The sequence below is a fragment of the Sinocyclocheilus grahami genome, unplaced genomic scaffold, assembly GCF_001515645.1.
Source record: "Sinocyclocheilus grahami isolate Dianchi unplaced genomic scaffold, SAMN03320097.WGS_v1.1 scaffold661.1, whole genome shotgun sequence".
Lineage (NCBI taxonomy): Eukaryota > Metazoa > Chordata > Actinopteri > Cypriniformes > Cyprinidae > Sinocyclocheilus > Sinocyclocheilus grahami.
Genome location: NW_015505840.1, coordinates 1,132,131 through 1,150,885, shown reverse-complemented (window position 1 = coordinate 1,150,885; position 18,755 = coordinate 1,132,131). Strand labels below are relative to the sequence as shown.

Genomic DNA, 18,755 nt, shown 5'->3' with positions numbered 1-18,755 from the left:
AGTTTCGCTTTCACAACGAAGCACACAGCTCCTTCACGACATGGCAGCAACAACAATACTACAACGAGAATCAAAGTTACACTTTTTTTCTTTGCGTGAACATTTGGGTGGCGTTATGCAAATCTTCCCACATAGTGACGTAGGTATGTGGGGGCGTGTTGGAACAAGCTGTTTTAGGTAGGTGTGGCTGACTCTTAACTTTTATAAAGAATATCTCTTTGGATTTGAGACTTTAGTCTTTGCAACTTTACAGATCTTCTTTATGCACCAAGAGCTTGTAACACTCCAAAGAGAAAGGAAAACTTGAAATCGCATCATATGACGTGCTGTGATTGGTTAGCTGAGCCAGTGTGTGCTGTGATTGGTTAGCTGGGCCAGTGTGTGTTGTGATTGGCAGCACTCGGCGCCTGGTCGGGAAATGTCATGCCCCTTACCACTGCGAGCTTCAGTGTAAATATTGCGTCAAAATCAAATCAATTTGAGTGTGATTTAAACCCGGATGATTGTAACCACTCTAAGTTCGTCTGCCTTGGGAAAGCTAGTCTCAGACATAGTGATAACACTCGTTGCCTTCTCTAGTGCAGCTCAACCAGGTCTCGTCCCATTCGTCGATATTTGTGATGTCACAAATCCCGGGAAATATGCGTTGTAGTCCAAACGAGTCGTTCGTTGTAGTTTTTGAAAAGTGATTTCTGTTAAATAAAATATCTGCTTTTGAATTGGACTTTGAGCTTTGTAACTTTGCAGACCTTTTTTATGCTCAAACAGCAACATTACAGACTAACTAAAGTTGAAAAAGTGAAAAAGCATAATAGGACCCCTTTAAATAGCTCTTTAATTGAATATTTAAAGTTATTTCACACAACTAATTTCTAAACATAAAAAAGTCTAAATATAATTGTATTAATATTTTAAATTTCTTATATTTTCGAATAATTTTTATATTATTATTTAGGTTTCATTTATTTTTTGTTTGAGTTATATATTTTTTTTTTATATTTTATTTTTTTTACAGTTAATAATTTTAGTACTTAGTACTTAAACTTATTTTAGTTAGTTGCCAAGGCATAATTTCTAATTTATTTTAGGTTTAAGTGTTATATTTGTATTATTTATATGCTATTATTGTTTATATTAATATTTTGAATTAGCTTTTTATATTTTCAGTTTTTTTGCTATGTGCTTGTCATTTTTTTTTATCTTACTGTTTGGGTTTAATCTGTTTTTAGTTTAGTTTTAGTTTATTTACAGCTAGTAATTATAGTACTTCAACATAATTTTTTTCAGTTTGTTGGCAAGGAAATTATATTTATATTTGATCTTATTTCAACTTTATTTAATTTGACAAAATATGTAATATACAGCATAACCTTGTTGAGAACTCATGATTTTGTTGGCTCTTCTCTCAGTTCCTGGAGTTACTGGTGTTCTGTTGGTGCTGGTGTTGTTTCTGATGTTTACAGCGTCGTCTTACTGTATTAGGTGGGAACCTCTAACCCTTTAACTGTTATTTGACCTGACTCTGACCCTAGTCTCCTCTTCCTAGGGTTCTGCCACTGAATAAAAAAACAAAAAAGGTAATTGCAACATTTTATCTCACGATTCTCTGTTTTTCCTCGCAATTGCCAGAAATCGCAAGATACAAACTCGCAATTGCGAGAAAGAAAGTAAGAATTGTGAGATGTAAACTCACAATTGCAAGTTAAAAAGTCAGAATTATGGGGTATAAAGTCAGAATTGTGAGATTAAAAGTCACAATTTCCTGCTTTGTTGAAAATGACGTGTTTGAGAGAGGCGGGGCATAGAGGACCTACAATAATGTACAGTATTTGAAAAAGAATGTTTTTTGAACATTTAAGCATGTCAACATATTCTGTTACACCAAATACACAAATAATGATCTTTAAAATAGCATCATATGACCCCTTTAAAAAAAAAAGTATATACCCAGCTAACAAGGACCGTTCTCAGAACGTTCTGGCAAGGATCTCTAGTTCCTCCAGTAACATTAACATTTTTTAAAAGTTATTTGGTCTTTAATAATGCTCTCAAAACATCATTTACATTGTTCATTTCGTCTAACATTCTAATGTTCGTCTAACTTTTTTTTTTTTAATGTTGCTACTAGTTTCAGAATGTTCAGAGAAAATTCAAAAGTAACGTTCCCATAATGTTTGCAAAAGGATCAAATGGAATGTCTTGGACATTTTAAATGTTCCAAAAACAACATTTTCATAGCTTAATGTTTTCATATCGGCCTCTAAGAACGTTTGCAAAAAGTTATTAGGGGCCATTCACACAGAACTCATCTTCGCATCTAAAATTGAGAGAAGGAATAAAAAAAAAAAAATGCAGTGCAGAATGCCGCCTCCACATAGCTTAATGTTTTCATATCGGCCTCTAAGAACGTTTGCAAAAAGTTATTAGGGGCCATTCACACAGAACTCATCTTCGCATCTAAAATTGAGAGAAGGAATAAAAAAAAAAAAAATGCAGTGCAGAATGCCGCCTCCTCCATGTTGCCATCAAATAAAACAGTTGCCATGCCAACTTGCTACTGTAAACAAAAACTCACAACGCTTGCCCCGCCTCTGGGGTCTTCTGATTGGTCTACTGTTTTGGAACTGACATTGATCAAATTAAATTATTTTAACTTGACACGGTGTCTTAAAAACGTGGCGCTCATGTGTGAGACACTGCAAAAGACGTGAACACAACAATCATACAGGTCTATTGGAAATAATGGAAAAGTAGCGCATTCGAATAGAAAAACTCATTATGTGTGAACGGCAACGGCCCCTTAGAACATATTTTGTTAGTTGGGTACTGTGCAGTAGGCAGAAATTAGTATGCTAGTATTACATTAGTTATGTTTGGAATGGAATTCTAGAGTATTGCATATTGCATACTGTTGAAATAGCATGAGTAGTATGGAAGTGCATTTTTCTGCCCACATGCAGCATCTCTAATCTCATTGGTTGTTCTGCTTTCTTGTCCCACCCCAGAGTGCACGTGGATGGTCCATTTGGCAGCCCGTCAGAGGAGGTGTTTAATTATGAGGTCAGCCTGTGTGTGGCGGGAGGGATCGGAGTCACGCCATTCGCTTGTGTTCTACAGGCTCTCTTGTGAGTGACACAACCTGTCAGTCACCTTAACTGTAACATTAGATCATTCTTAAACACTTTGGCTGTGTACTAAATGGAACACTAGTGTACTGCAAACTGCTCAGTACACACTGTACACTGCATACTGCATTCCTCTAGTTCAACTGGTGGCTATGGGTAATAGATCATCCCAAGATTGCGGGCCACTTTAATGATTGCAGTAATCAAAAATGATGATGTGTGTGTTTGTTCTGCAGTAAAAGAGTGGGGGTTTTCTGCTGTGGACCCAAAGGGATCTCTAAAGCGTTACACATTCTGTGCAATTCAAACCCACACACAGGAACTGCATTTGAGTACAACAAAGAGTCTTTCAGCTGAGGAACGCAAGCAAACCCATTGTTTAATGCCAAATAAAAAGCCATTAGAGTCTGTTTCTGTCACCGAGGAATGAAGATAAGAGCAGACAAATGTAGATGAAGATGTCTGGAATTCATGCACAGCGTTCTTATCTAAAAATGAATCCTCAGACGAAGGGACGGAAAGGCGGTAAACAGTGTAATGAGATGGAATATTTGTGATTCTAGTTCTGCAGTAAAAGAGTGGGGGTTTTCTGCTGTGGACCCAAAGGGATCTCTAAAGCGTTACACACTCTGTGCAATTCAAACCCACACACACGAACTGCATTTGAGTACAACAAAGAGTCTTTCAGCTGAGGAACGCAAACAAACCCATTGTTTAATGCCAAATAAAAAGCCATTAGAGTCTGTTTCTGTCACCGAGGAATGAAGATAAGAGCGGACAAATGTAGATGAAGATGTCTGGAATTCATGCACAGCGTTCTTATCTAAAAATGAATCCTCAGACGAAGGGACGGAAAGCCGGTAAACAGTGTAATGAGATGGAATATTTGTGATTCTGCATGTAGAGTTTGTCTACATGAACCCTTGATAGACCCTTACAGGAACAGCTCACCCAAAACTTTTAATTTGCTGAAAATGTCTTCACCCTCAGGCCATCCAAGATGTAGATGCTCAGGATCCTCTGCAGTGAATGGGTGCCGTCAGAATGACAATAATCCACAAGTAATCCATAGCACTCCAGTCCATCAATTAACATCTGGAGAAGCCAAAAGCTGTGTGTTTGAAAAAAAAAAAAACTTTTAACTTAAAACTGTTTCTTATGGCCAAAATACAAGTCCAATACAATACAAGTTTGTTGGAAGCAACTGTTTTGTCTTCTCAAGACATTAATTGATGAACTGGAGTGGTGTGGATTACTTGTGGATTATTGTGATGTTTTTATCAGCTGTTTGGACTCTCATTCTGACGGCACCCATTCACTGCAGAGGATCCATTGCTGAGCAAGTGATGGAATGCTACATTTCTCCAAACCTGATGAAGAAACAAACTCATCCTAATCTTGGGGATGGCCTGAGGGCGAGGATATTTTCAGCAAATTTTCATTTTTGGGTGAATTATTCCTATATAAACTGGGTTAAAAAGCACTAGATCACCCAAAAAAATGTACTCACCCTCATGTCATTTCACATGTTGTCTTGGCTATTAATAGCATGTTTTGGTTTATTTTATACCTTTACAAACACAAACGTACATGCAAACCATATTTAAAGTATATGTTTTTGTTTCTTTTTAAATACTTATTTCTTTTGTGTTCTGTACAGCATGTTGCATTATTGTTCATATTTTATTAGGAGAGAATATGCTCATGTCAGTGTCCTAAATGAACCACACTGTTATTGTATCACCACTGCCAAAGATTTCATTTAATCACTGATTTATCATATCAATCTTTTTAATATTACTTTGTACACGTATTATATATAAACACACAATACATAAGTGCCACAGTGATGATACAAGCACCATAAATATCACTGGTTGACTAGAGACCTTAATTGTGTTCAGAAAACTAGCTTACTGCACTGTGTACTATTTATTCATTATCATGCAAAACAGAATGCATTATGCAACAATACGCATGTCAAACAATAGTATGCAACAGTAATGTCATATGAATTTTAAAAGCAAAAAACCTAACTTCAGTAAGATTGCATGAGGAGATGTTCAGATTTGGGGTTTATTCATCGCACTGGAAATTGAAAGTCCAGTCAAGTGCATTGCATTATGTGATGCAGTATTTTAATCAGTATATTTTTATTGTATACTGCACTTTTTGACTAATGTGTAGTATGTACACTAGCAGTCAAAATTTGGGGGTCAGTAAGACTTTTTAAAATGTTTTTGAAAGAAGTTTCTTCTGCTCATCAAAGCTGCATTTGTTTGATTAAAAAAAACAGTAAAATCAGTAATATTGTGAAATATTTTTACAATTTCAAATAACTGCTTTTTATTGTAATATATTATAAAATATAATTTATTCCTGTGATCAAAGCTGAATTTTCAGCATCATTACGCCAGTCTTCAGTGTCACATGATCCTTCAGAAATCATTCTAATATTTGCTGCTCGAGAAGCATTTCTGATTATTATCAATGTTGAAAACAGTTGTGCTGCTTCATATTTTGTGGAAACAGTGATACGTTTTATTTTTAAGATACTTTGATGAATAGAAAGCATTTTTTTGTTTGAAATAGAAAGACATTACAAATGTCTTTACTTTTGATCAATTTAATGCATCCTTGCTGAATAAAATCAAAAACAGTACTGTATGTAGTGCACATTATGCATACTACAGCAAGATTCTGAACGCTGCGCTTATTGCATTACTCCAGTTTAAGAGGCAAGACCTTGTCTCATTTGTCACATGACCTGGGTTAACTGGCTGTTGTGTCTTTTTCCCGTCAGCTTGGCGTATCTGTCCTCGCTCTGATTCACAGTGTAGTCTGATATGAAGTCGATCCCTCCTCTTCACTGCTGTTCAGCAGCGGCTGTCTCTCCCCGTACGCAGACAACTTTGGCCTCTTCGGGGGTCTGCGACACGCCACGGCGATAATAGTTGCAATAATTCCCGCCACGGCCGCCCCGAGGAGCCCCGCAGCCAGCAGCCAGCGCCAGATCTGCTGAGCTTGCTCTAGATACGGCGTCAAAAACTCCTGCACAAACCGCTGACCTGCCAGAGATAAAAGTGATTGAGTACACAGAGAGAGAATGAAGGTGCAGGAAAGTCCCTGAATGCATGCTAATGACTCACTTGGGTCCTGTAAATATGCATATTCATATCCCAGAGCTTTAGTCGAGAGGAAATAATCTCCGTTTCTGTACAGAGGGATGAAGGGGACCATGTAATAGCCATCATTGTGTCCGATCGGGGCGTTGGCTGTCGGGTAGTGTGTGCGGGGGGGCTGGTGTCTCCTCAGCCATTGCTCAAAGATGCTGAAACACAGAAACGCACAGTCCATGGGAAATGAGGTCAATCAACGTTTCATGAAACCTTTTCAGCAATCATGCTTTCCATGCAAATATGCACACAAAGGTGTGCTGGTTGGTTTCTTACTGGCTCAAGTCAGAAAAGCAACCCCTAAAATATCTTTAATATAGGGTGTCCATAAGATTTTGCATTTGCAATGATTGTTTACATTTTTGTGAGACAGTTCAAACGTGCATTAAGCAAAAACACACAGGTTAACTTCATCCTGAGCTAAAGTTCAGAACTCTTATATCAATAAAGATTGTTCATTAATGCAGGGTTCCCCAAACAGGTTTGTAAATCCCAGTGGGTTTGATGAAAAGCTAATAATTCAATCTTTAACATGTAAAATTGAAATAAATAATCTTAAAATAAAATAATCAAAATAAACCATTAAATAAATATGATACATGACAATATAATTGTATTATTAATGCAGGGTTTTCCAAACTAGGATTCACAAATCCCTGCCGATTTGTGAGTTTATGAAAAGCTGATAATAAATGAAATCATAAAAATGTCAAATTAAAATAAATAATAAAAATAAAACTACTAAAAATGTATATATGAACAAATATGTATATATTTATATTTTTAGTAAAACAGGGTTTCCCAAATTGGGTTTTGCAAATCGCTGCTGATTTGTGAGTTGATCAAAAGCTAATAATTACATGATAAAAATGTTAAATTAAAATAAACAAATAAATAATCTTAAATATTTATTTATTTATTATTATTATTATTAATGCAGGGCTTCCCAAACTAGGATTTGCTAATCTCTGCAAATTTGTAAACTGATGAAAAGGCAATAATTAATAAAAAATGTATTAATTAATTACTGAAAAAAAGACTAAATATTAAAAAAAAGACAAATGTATTAATTAATTACTGAAAAAAAGACTAAATATTAAAAAAAATACAAAAAAAAGACTGCATGTCATTTGACCATTAACAGGTATCAGAGAACCATGCAAAATATGTAGTTAAATGACTGAAATAGTAAATTAAAATCTTAGGGGCACTTCAAGTAAATATTTGAGGTCAAATGTGTTCAGCTGAAAAGTTTCAGAATCCCTGTATAAATGCATATAATATTGCATGATTTGATGGTGTGATTCATGACTATTGCACATTTGTACGGGTGAATTATGCAGTTATTATGCAATTAAACCACATGTTCAGTGGTTTGCATGTTTGTTCAAATGATTGTTACGAGTTTGTACATGCATTTCACCTGTCGATAAAGGCGTGATGTAGAAGGAAAATGGGGTCGTTGGCGGATCCCTGCACTGAAGACATGGATCCGTTCATGTAGACGTGTAAGGAGTTGTGCATCAAGCTCTGACCCGTTACTGCCAACCCCGTCTCAGGATTCGCAAAACCTGAGAAAACGGTGAGACACGTTCAGTGTTTAGAGCCTGATGTGTTAAGGACGTGTAAATTAAAGCAATAAGCCCCAAGAAGCCATGGTTTGCAATGAATTTATAACAGCTAAGAGGCGTTGTTAGGTACGATGCGAAGCAGAGTGCCTAAAACCCCTTAGCTGTTATAAATTCACTGTAAACCACGGCTTCATGGTGCTTATTGCTTTTATAAAACGGTTATTCCATATATGTAGAGCATATAAAGATATTAATAAAAACAGTATTCTTCCACCAAACAATGTAGTTCCTCAGAAACAGTTGTGGTTGCAATAAAGTGGTAAACAAAGGCGTATGTTTGTAACAGCTTCGAACGTGGCTCAGCCAATCAGAATCAAGGACCGGAACTATCTGTTTTATAATCTCTTTTTCTCACTCTAAATGTGCTGTTGCTTTACCTTCCAGAGCGTTCCTGAAGCTCATGTTGGCACGTCTGTCCATCAGGCCCGTCTCGTACTCTGTTAGGCTCAGCACTGACTCCACGTCTGCGGAGGTGGGCAGCCGTGGGACACGCTTTGGGTCGTGGTTACCTGGATTACGCAGTAACGGTCCCTCTGGAGACCCGTCACACAAAACCTCACGCTGGTTGTAGTCTTCGGGTTGTGAACAGATCACCTGCACAGGTATACGGACACTTATTAAAACACAGTGCAACATAAAACAAAACAGATCCAGCCAATCAGGGTTCAGTATGTGAAGCAACCTGTCAAGAACACTTTTGGGTCATATTTCACCCTAAAATTGGAGGAAATCACCTAATAACCATACATTTCTGTTCAAAAGTTTGGGGTCAGTAAGATTTTTTTTGGAATAAATGAATACTTTTATTCAGCAAGGACGTATTAAATTGATCAAAAGTGACATCAAAGACAATTTCACAAAATATTTTTATTTCAACTAAATGCTGTTCTTTTGAACTTTCTGTTCGTCAAAGAAACCAAAAAAGTAAAATGTATCATAGTTTCTACAAAAATATGAAGCAGCACAACTGTTTTCATCATTGATGATAACCAGAAATGTGTCTCGAGCAGCAAATCAGCATCTTAGAATGATTTCTGAAGATCATGTGACACTGAAGACTGGAGGAATAAATAAAACTAGACGATAATAATAAAATAAAATAATAAAATTAGATAATTAGATAGCGATAAATTAATTTCTAATAAATAAAATGACATTCACATAGAAAATGGTTATTTTATGTAATAATATTGCACAATATTACAGTTTTTATTGTATTTTTGATCAAGTTAAGGCAGCCTTGGTGAGCATAAAACAAAATTAACAAATCTTACCAACCCCAAACTTTTGAATGTTAGTGTATTTATTTGATTTAATTATTTAAATGTTTAAAATATTACACGATTAAAATAAATATTATAATGAAATCATTACTTAGTAAATAAAAATATGAAACCTATTTTTTTTTCATTGTGAAATTATGACAATTTAGATCAGACCACCACATACTCTTTTGCTGTTACACAAATGCAAAAATGAAAATCACTCTTATTCTAAAAGCATGGAGTTATGAAGGTGTTTTGAAAGCCCGTGCATTTTTTTCATGGATTAAGCCTATCTATCTCTAATGACTGATTCGGCTCATTTCTCGTATGTTAATTGGATGCCATTTCACCTCCCTGCTGCTCTTAAGAGATGAAAGAACGCCTACGCCAGCAGCAGATGATGAGGAGAGAGAGAGAGAGAGATGGAGCAAAAGAAAATGACAAATCAAAACTCAATTTTAGCCTTTCTGAAGAAAGGTGTCACTGCTATTCAGTTTCTAAGGTGTTCTTTACTTACTGGATAAAGTCAAAAGTCTCTGTGATAATCTGGTCTGTAGATATGATATCAGATGTTTTCAAATTTTAATACTAAAGGATAAGAGTTTTACATGTTTCTGTGCTTATGTATATCTCATACCACAGCAGCTTTGCCTTTTTCACAGAGCAGGGTTATTATAGTTAACTGAAACTAAAACAAAAAAAAATTGAAATATAACTGAACTAACTGCAATAAAATAAAATAAACATTTGATTTCAGCTAGTTGCCAATGACACATTTCTAATATTCAGTTAGTTTAACTTTATGTACTAAAATAATTAAAAATAAAACTGAAAAAAGTAAAACTGAAAAAAAAGTAAAAGTAAAAATTATAAGTAATATATATATATATACATATATATATAAAAGTAAAAACTAATTTGAAGGTTTAATAAAAACTATTTTAAATTGTAAAAAATATTTTGCAATATTACTGTTTTTAAATAAATGTTAATTGAAATAAAATAAAATTATTTCAGCTAGTTGCCAATGAAACATTTGATAATTTTCATTTAGTTTGTCTTTATGTACTAAAATAACTAAACAATAAAACAGAAATAAAAATGATTACTATAGATTATATATATAATAATACATTTTTTTTATTTTATTATAAAATTACTAAAAAGGTAACAAAAATTTAAATGAAAAAAAAAAACAGCTTCAAAATAGTAATAAATACTATACTAGAAACTACTAAAGCAACACTGAGCCAAAGTCTGTCTGTGTTGTTGCTCAGTGAAGCCGCTTTGGTTAATTCCCCTGCGGCTCTTGTAGAGGGTCAGTGCTGAAGTTAATAGGGGTTTTAGGGGCCAGACACACTCGTGACTCACTACAGCCCAACTTCACTGCATGTCTCGAGGTCACACAATCACGCCTTTATAAACACATCGTCCTCAGACGCCGCGCTAGATAGATCACCGTGATAGATGGATCATTAAACTGACATTTGACAAGTTATAGGACCAAATCTCAGTCACGTGGCTAAAACAAATATGACTAATGAGTCACATGGTCACAATGGGAATTTACATGTAGCTTATACCTCCATGTGTTTAGTTCCCATAGACCTGCACTGAAAAATGTGAAGACTAAGAAAAAACTGTTTATACAGAATGTAGCTTAAATACATAAATAAATGAAAGAAAGATGTTTGATATCCTATATGCAAAAGTCTTTTAAATGTATTTTCTTTTTATTTAAGCTACTTTAAAAAACAACAACTGACATGTACACCTATTACAATGCTTAATTAATTAGCTTATTTATGTATTTCCTCTCCAATACTGTCCATCATTTCTTCCACACAGCAATTATATTTCCTATAATACAATTTTAGTTTAATTTTAATTACTAGAAGGATAAGTTGAACAAAAACATACTTTATTCTTGAAAAATCATGTAAAATGACAATATAAATCCGAATGCCTTTATTCAACTGAAAATAGTTTATTAATTAATATTGACTTTTTTTTTTTTGAAGTAACAGTGTGTGAAGGATTCTTTCAGGTTTATTGCCATTTTATCTCTCTTGTAATAGTGTTTCGGCATTTACATTTTTAATAAAACTAATTAACTAACTGAAATAATATGAAAAAAACTAAATCTTATTTTATTTCAGCTAGTTGCAAAGAAAACATTTCTAATTTGCGTTTAGTTAAGTAAAATAGCTCAAATTAAATAAACTACAAATTACTTTTTTTTCCCCTCTTAAATTCTGAAGTGACATTAAAAAATATTATTATTATTTATTATTATTATTATTAATAATAATAATAATTATTATTATTATAAAAAAATAATATTACAGGCTATTATCTTGCCCAAGAGCTACTATAAAAATATGATGATATTGGGATTTTAGTTTGGTTTTGTGTGTCTGCAAGACAAAACAAGTATTTAATTGGACTTTTGACTTAAAGTTGTAAAATAGCATTTCCTGAAATGCAATTTTAAATGAAAAGAACATTAATGTAAAAGGAATTTCTAACGTTTTCATGTTTACCTTCCAGGAGGAGAACACCGAGGACGGGCTGATCAGGTTGGGGTTGAGAGGACTGCGTGCCCCCATCAGCTCATCCGTGCACACCTGACAGTCCTGTGCATCACGCCAGTCCCAGTACGGGATGGTGAAGTTAAAGTCACCGCTCAGCTTCCGGATCTCGTGCTCCCAGAACAGCAGGTAAACGCGATGCCAGGGCAGAAACGCGGCCGATTCGTGTGCAAAGTCAATGTCGGCCCACACATTCGCGGGACCCCCGAGCAGCGCATCTCGGGACACGTAATAGTGCATCCAGATGAACAGATCGTACACGCTGATGTTGGCGAACATGGGCGTCGAGCTGTTGTTCATCTGTGAGTACACACCCGTCACAATCATATAATCGGGGCTGATTGTAGTTTTGGCGAGATTGAGGTACGAGATGAACCTCTGCCTTTCAGAGACGGATAATTGGAAGATGTTTTTGCGCACAGATTCCCGTCTTTCCCCACAATTGGCGCCGAAGTAACCGAACTTGCACTCGCTGCAGTCGAACCCCATGTAGTTGCCGGCGCACTGGCAGGTTTGGTTGTAAAACACCAGAGGCCATTGCTCGCGGTCGTCCAGGCCTGAATGCGGGTACTGCGGCCCGTTGGGAAGGTCGGAGACCGTGACGTCCTGGCAGAAGCCTCGACCCGAAAGGGAGCCGCACACCGAACCGTCGCCCAGCCAAACTGGACAGCAGCGCTTGCTCTGCAGGACGTCCGGCGAGGTGCACGGCCGAGGAAACTGCTGGAGAGACGGACTCAAGAACTGAATGAAGAACAGAAGCAGAGAGAGAGACATGACGAGAGTGAGACGCATTCGACATGGAAGAGTTAGGAAAACTTCAGCTCGCTTTCTCTTTACACTACTTTGTGTCCCTCCTTTTCCATACACACACACACACACACACACACACACACACACATACCCTCGTATCACATGCTAGGGATGAAATCGGTGACCCCCGCTTGTGTTCAGTCTCGGGACTCTGAGGAATGCTTGTGCTCGAGTCGAGCGTGAGATCATTTCATTTACAGTTTGAGAAGGAACTCCTTTCATCTGAAAACAGGCATTTTAACCCAATAACCAGCAAAGTCAACACAGTTAATAATGGTTTACAGATTGTTTTGCAACCTGCTGGTGTATCATAGAGACGAGAGTTGTGGTCAGATCAACAGTTTTGCTTGTTTTATGCATTAAATGCATGCAAGTTTGAATGCATATTTGATTTCTCTTCTCGTGTATTGCATATGCGCTACTGTTCAAATGTTTGGGGTCAGAATGATTTTCTGAATGTTTCTGAAAGAAGTCTTTCATGCTCAACAAGGCTACATTTATTTGATCAAAAATACAATAAAACATTTTAAATTGTGAAATATTATTACAATTTCAAACAAATATTTTCTATTTGAATATCTTTTCAAATGTAATTTATTCCTGTGATACGCAGCTGTATTTTCAGCATCATTACTCCAGTCTTCAGTGTCACATGATCTTCAGAAATCATTCTAATATGCTGATTTGCTGCTCGAGAAACATTTCTGATTATTAGCAATGTTGAAAACAGTTGTGCTGCTTCAAGCTTTTGTGGAAACGGTGATAGATTTTATTTTTCAGGATAAACAGAAAGTTCAAAAGAACAGCATTATTTGAAAATAAAAATCTTTTTGTAACATTATAAATGTCTTCACTGTCACTTTTGATCAATTTAATGCATCCTTGATGAATAAAGGTATTAATTTCTTTAAAACAGAAACAGACCCCAAACTTCGGAACAGTAATGTATTAGTGACAACAACAATGAAAAGTTGCCAATTTTCTATTATTCTAATTTTTTCTGTTCTATAGTCCTGCAAATTTGTCAAATTACGTCCATATTTAGTCCTTTATGCTAAAGCACCTGTATTTGATGATAATGATGTACCATGTTTTTGGATTTTATTAGACATTTTTATGAGCAACTTACACAATGAATTCAATTTACTTTCATAATGCACTTCTGAAAATTTTCCAAAAGTGTTTTTTATAGAGAATAGAAATCTCTCAGAGTTTAATAATGGCTTATTTGCATTGAACCTCAAACTACTCCAAGAATACAAAATGGTGTTATCATGGTATATTTTCTAAACAAGCATGGTACTTTTGATGCTCTTGTTGTTAATGAAGCGTATTTAGCTCTATATGTGTGTCATATGTTTTATCATGTGCCGTTTGGTGAAGCTGAACGTATAGTGCTCTTAGCTTTCTGGAATCATAAGCTCGTCACATGTTACTGTAGTGAGCACGAGGTCCAGATAATCCAGACCTTTTATCTTTTGTGATCAGCAATGGCATGAACGTCACAGGATTACTACAGCCGTGGGGTTTCTTTCTCTCTCTACACTCAGTGTTCATCTACACAATCAAACAGCTTGTGCATTTCATTCATGATGCAAAGAGTGGCCCATAAAAGAATTTAGCTACTTAGAAATGTCTGAATGCAACTGCATTCGATGAGAAAATATCCTTATTGCCCGTCATTTTGAAGAAAGATAGCATGAATGCACATTTTGTGCAAATGTTTAGAGAAAAGAATGTTGTTAGGTTTAATAAAATGATTTTATTGTGATGCTTTGCTTGTGAAATGTTAGTAGAACATGTTTTTAGTTAATGCGATTTAAAAATGGCCCCGAAAAAGTTAGTTCTGATATTTTTCTTCTAATTTAGTGATATTCAGAAATTGAAAGTGTCACTTAAGTGTACAAATACTTTTAAGGCCACTGTTTTTGATTAATGGTGCATCATATTCATTCTGTAAATGACATTTACAAGAATGTTGTTCTACATCGGGAACAGGATTATTATATTTAACTAAAACGGAACCTACATTTTCATATAAAATAAGATAGCTGGTTGCCAAGACAACATTTCTCATTTAATTGAACTTGATGTACTAAAATAACAAAAGCCAAAACTGAAATAAAAAAACAATGAAAACTATACACACACACACACACACACATATATATATATATATATAATTTATATATTTTTTTAAATACTAAAAATTAAAAAAACTGATTTCAGATTCAGTGAAAATAGATTTTTGGAAAGCTGTGGTTTATGTTATTATGATTAATACAACTAGATATATTTGAAAGACTAGTAGTCTAAATATAACATGGTTATTCATGTGAATTACATATACTGGCCCACTAAAATAACTAAAATTAAATAAAAATTTATAAAATCTGTATAGACATAAATTAAAAAAGAAAAAGAATAAAAAACGACTAAAAATGACAGAAAAACAACAAAATTGCTAAAAATTTAAAGTGAAATATATAAAAATCAAAACTGATTCAAAATATTAATAAAAACTATAATAGTATATAAATGATACTAAAATAACACTGGCATTTTTTTTTTAGAAGTTGGATTTTCTATTGCAATGCCTGAAAAGCTGTTTTTGTAATGCTGAATATTCATGAATACTGGTTTCAGATTCACTGAAAGTAGTTTTTTGGAAAGCTATGGTTTATGTTAGCATGAAAAATACAACCATATGTGTTTGACTGACTTGTAGTCTAAATATAACATAGTTATTCATGCCAGTTAGATATACTGGCCGGCTGCCCGACTGCAAATACTCCAGAAGCACTGAATTTGACTTTAATACCTCAAGTGGTCTACAGGCAGCAGTGTGAGTTGAACTTTTGCCAGTCAGCACTGGATAAAAGCCAAGATGCTCACTGAATGGAGCTGGCTTCAGTCATTTCCTCATTTCCACGTCAGAGCTTCCCAATATGGAATCCCAATCCTGCCATAATTAGAAATAAATAAAGAAATGTACAAAGAAATGTAAAAAAGCACAAATAAATATTTATATTTATAATATAAATTATATAAAATATAAATATTTATATTTATTTATTTCTAATTATGGCAGGATTGTCATTCCATATCCCACGGCCATCTGTGGGAGTCCCTGTGTTTGGCCTCTGTGTGGTGATTTAGTCTGTATGGATGAGACCAGTTCAGTTGGTTAAATGCAACACAGGTGGGTTAAATTCTACATGGTGGAAATCACAGGTTATGAAAGGCTTTAACTAAAGGTGCCAGTTGACCGTTTTTAATGTTTATACACTACAGTTTTTTTTTTTCAAAGAAATTAATACTTTTATTCAGGTAGGATGCATTCAATTGGTCAAAAGAGACAATAAAGACATTCATAATGCAAAATGTTTATTTTTCAAATAAATGCTGTTCTTTTGAACTTTTGATTCATCAAATAATAATGAAAAATAAAATATATCACTTTCCATGAAAATATGAAGCAGCACAAGTGTTTTCAACATTGATAATAATTAGAAATGTTTCTTGAGCAGCAAATCAGCATATTAGAATGATCTCTGAAGATCATGTGACACTGAAGACTGGAGTAATGATGCTGAAAATACAGCTTTGATCACAGGAATAAATTATATTTTACAATATATTCACATAGAAAACATATATATCAAAATATACAGAATTACACAATTACATTTTTTACAGTGTTTTTGCAACTCTGGTGAGCATGAGACTTTCAAAAACATTACAAATATTACCAACCCAAACTTTTGAACAGTAGAGTACTTTCTCATTTAACTACTTTTATTAATATTAATATTTCAATAATACAAATTATATTAAATATTAATAATAAACTAAATAGTATCTCAATGATACTACAATAACACTGACTGGGGATATTTGAGATTTTATTAGAAGTTGAAACCGTTAATAGCAAATGCCTAAAAAGCTACACTGAAACTTTTGAACAGTAGTGTATTTTCCTATTGAAGGTTTATTTCTGTATAGACCGTAATTAGCTGGTTAAATTAACACCGTTTTGAACAAGATGTTAGAAAACTGCATTTTATGCCATTGGAGGATTGACTCAAAACCGTACAACTGCTGCCCTGAAAGCTGGAAAACAAATAATACTTTTTTTTAATAAAAACTACATCTGAGTGATTCGACAGAACTGCATGTGGCTGCGAATGGAGAAACGGTTCCTCTCATGTCCCTATAACCATCACTTATTGGTAGCAGCTTTTCAGATGCAGGAATCTTCCTATATCATCTGTTTCTATGGCAACAGAGATTATGTCAATGTCATTTTGAGATGCCATTGAGTAATTGATTTACTGTCATTTTTATGGGTTTTGTCTTATTTGTAGAAAGATAATCTCTCTCGGCACACGCCGCCCACTCACAACATCACCTCTGGCCTTCAGTTCACAAGCACACTGAGGTTCAGTCTCTTCATACTTCTGCAATCTGACATATTTGTGAATATAAATGAAACAGGACAGACAACAGTAACAGATGCAGGCAATTGATTTCATCCATCAGGAATTGATTGAACTGTGAAAATGTGCTGTTTCAATAACAGAATGGAGTTGGAGGGGAGGGATTACAGAATAAGAGGGATTTGTGACGTCATATGGAAACATTTTTGCTCTCTTTTGTGATTTGCCTTGTGAAGTTCACCTAGCACAGTTGTGTGTGTGTGTATTCATTTTAATTTTAGTTTTAGTAATTTTGTAATGTGCTTTTGTAATTTAGTTTTTTTTTATATTTCTATTTAGCTTTGATTTCTTTTTATTTTACTTACAATTTTAGTAGTTTTAGTGCTAATTTAGTACTATTAGTAGTAAAAATTACTACTTTAAGTTTTGCTTTTCAATATTGTCTTAGTTAACAATACTGATTATGATATACTTGTGATATATAAATATGTAATGAAATTATAAAATTGTCATGTTTTGTCAGTGTACCATCTAATATTCAGATTAGGTGTCAAACGACATGTTTTTCGTGGTTGATTAGTTTTAGTAATTTTAGCTTATTATTAAGCATATGTTTCCTTTAAGTTTTTCATCTAATGTTTATTTGTTATTTAGTTTCAGCTTTATTTGAATGAACAAAAAAACACAATTAATAATGTTAGTTTTAGTTAACAATAGCAATACTGATTATAATGTATATTTGTGATATATAAATATATAATGAAGTGATGACAATACTTGTCATGCTCTGTCAGTGTACCATCAGTATTCAAATTAATAGTTAACAAACATTTTTCATTGGTTCATTCCTAAATTGTTACTTTTGGCTCCTCCTTGTCCTGAATAAAGCCACTGTCGCCATGGTTACTTCAGAACTATATTTAGTGGCAAGTTTGAGTTTTGTCATTACTGAGAATTTGCCGTTGAAAAGTAAAAAGAATATTTGCTTTTAAAGAAATAATATGTACTTTTTAGTGGGTGTCAAGCCTTAATTATGGGTTTAAGACCCTCCTTAAAGCCTCTGTGATTCACAGCCAGTGTGCGTTGTGAGAACATCCTTTAATGTGACTCCATGAAGCTGCACAGCAGACTGTGAGTCACTCTCACACCAGTTTGAGCGGCTCTTCCCACGCACACGTCCAGCTTTTGAGTGTGTGTGTGTGTGTTTAAGAGTAATTCAGGAAGCTGGCATGTCCTTTATGAATGATTTCTGTTTAAATTACAAGTGTGTGTGTGTGTGTGTGTGTGTGTGTGTGTGGGTGGGTTCGGTCTCTTTTGAACTTTGAATGTTGTACTGTTTTGGAGTTTGCTTGACTTAATGTGTGTGTGTTTGTGTGTATTGCATGTGCATGAGGACTCAATTACACACTTGAGCCTCTGATTACTCGTTAGTACGCCTTCAAGAGCGGTTGGGAGGGGTTGCCATAGTAACCTGACCCCAGAAGCCATTGAACAATTACTCTTGTACTTTCTAAGAAGCGTTTAGGAAGCTTTCCAGCATCTGAGTGTAATTTATTACAAGCCTACACTCTGCGGTCTCAATCATGCTAATTCTATAATTAACAAGCATAATGCTATTAGCAGCATTCCAGCGCTGGTTGCTGCGTCTCTGAGCATTTGGATGAACAACCAGCGGTCAAGTGAACAGGGATTAGATGGGTCACATGATTTCAGCGGGA

General features: G+C 34.8%; 1 protein-coding gene and 1 long non-coding RNA gene across 2 annotated transcripts in view; one reads left to right on the top strand and one right to left on the bottom strand.

Moving 5' to 3' along the window:
* Positions 1 to 1,474, top strand: part of LOC107558859 (uncharacterized) — a 2,512-nt gene extending 1,038 nt beyond the window's left edge. The window contains exon 3 of the long non-coding RNA XR_001605532.1: positions 1,410 to 1,474. This is a non-coding gene — a long non-coding RNA (uncharacterized lncRNA). The remainder of the gene's footprint in view (positions 1 to 1,409) is intronic.
* Positions 1,475 to 5,734: 4,260 nt separating this feature from the next.
* On the bottom strand, positions 5,735 to 12,637 carry tyr (tyrosinase). Its single transcript, XM_016242523.1, has 5 exons — positions 11,741 to 12,637; positions 8,310 to 8,526; positions 7,725 to 7,872; positions 6,275 to 6,456; positions 5,735 to 6,193 (listed from the first exon to the last, which is right to left on the bottom strand). Exons 1-5 carry the CDS (start codon positions 12,578 to 12,580, stop codon positions 5,955 to 5,957), a joined length of 1,626 nt encoding a protein of 541 aa, XP_016098009.1. The 5' UTR covers positions 12,581 to 12,637; the 3' UTR covers positions 5,735 to 5,954.
* Positions 12,638 to 18,755: the final 6,118 nt, after the last annotated feature.

Coding starts and splice junctions, on each gene's coding strand:
- tyr (XM_016242523.1), bottom strand. CDS start 12,580: ATGCGTCTCACTCTCGTCATGTCTCTCTCTCTGCTTCTGTTCTTCATT. Junction 6,457..7,724: donor CATCACGCCTTTATCGACAG/GTGAAATGCATG, acceptor TCTGTGTTTCAG/CATCTTTGAGCAATGGCTGA. Junction 6,194..6,274: donor TGCATATTTACAGGACCCAA/GTGAGTCATTAG, acceptor TATCTCTGGCAG/GTCAGCGGTTTGTGCAGGAG.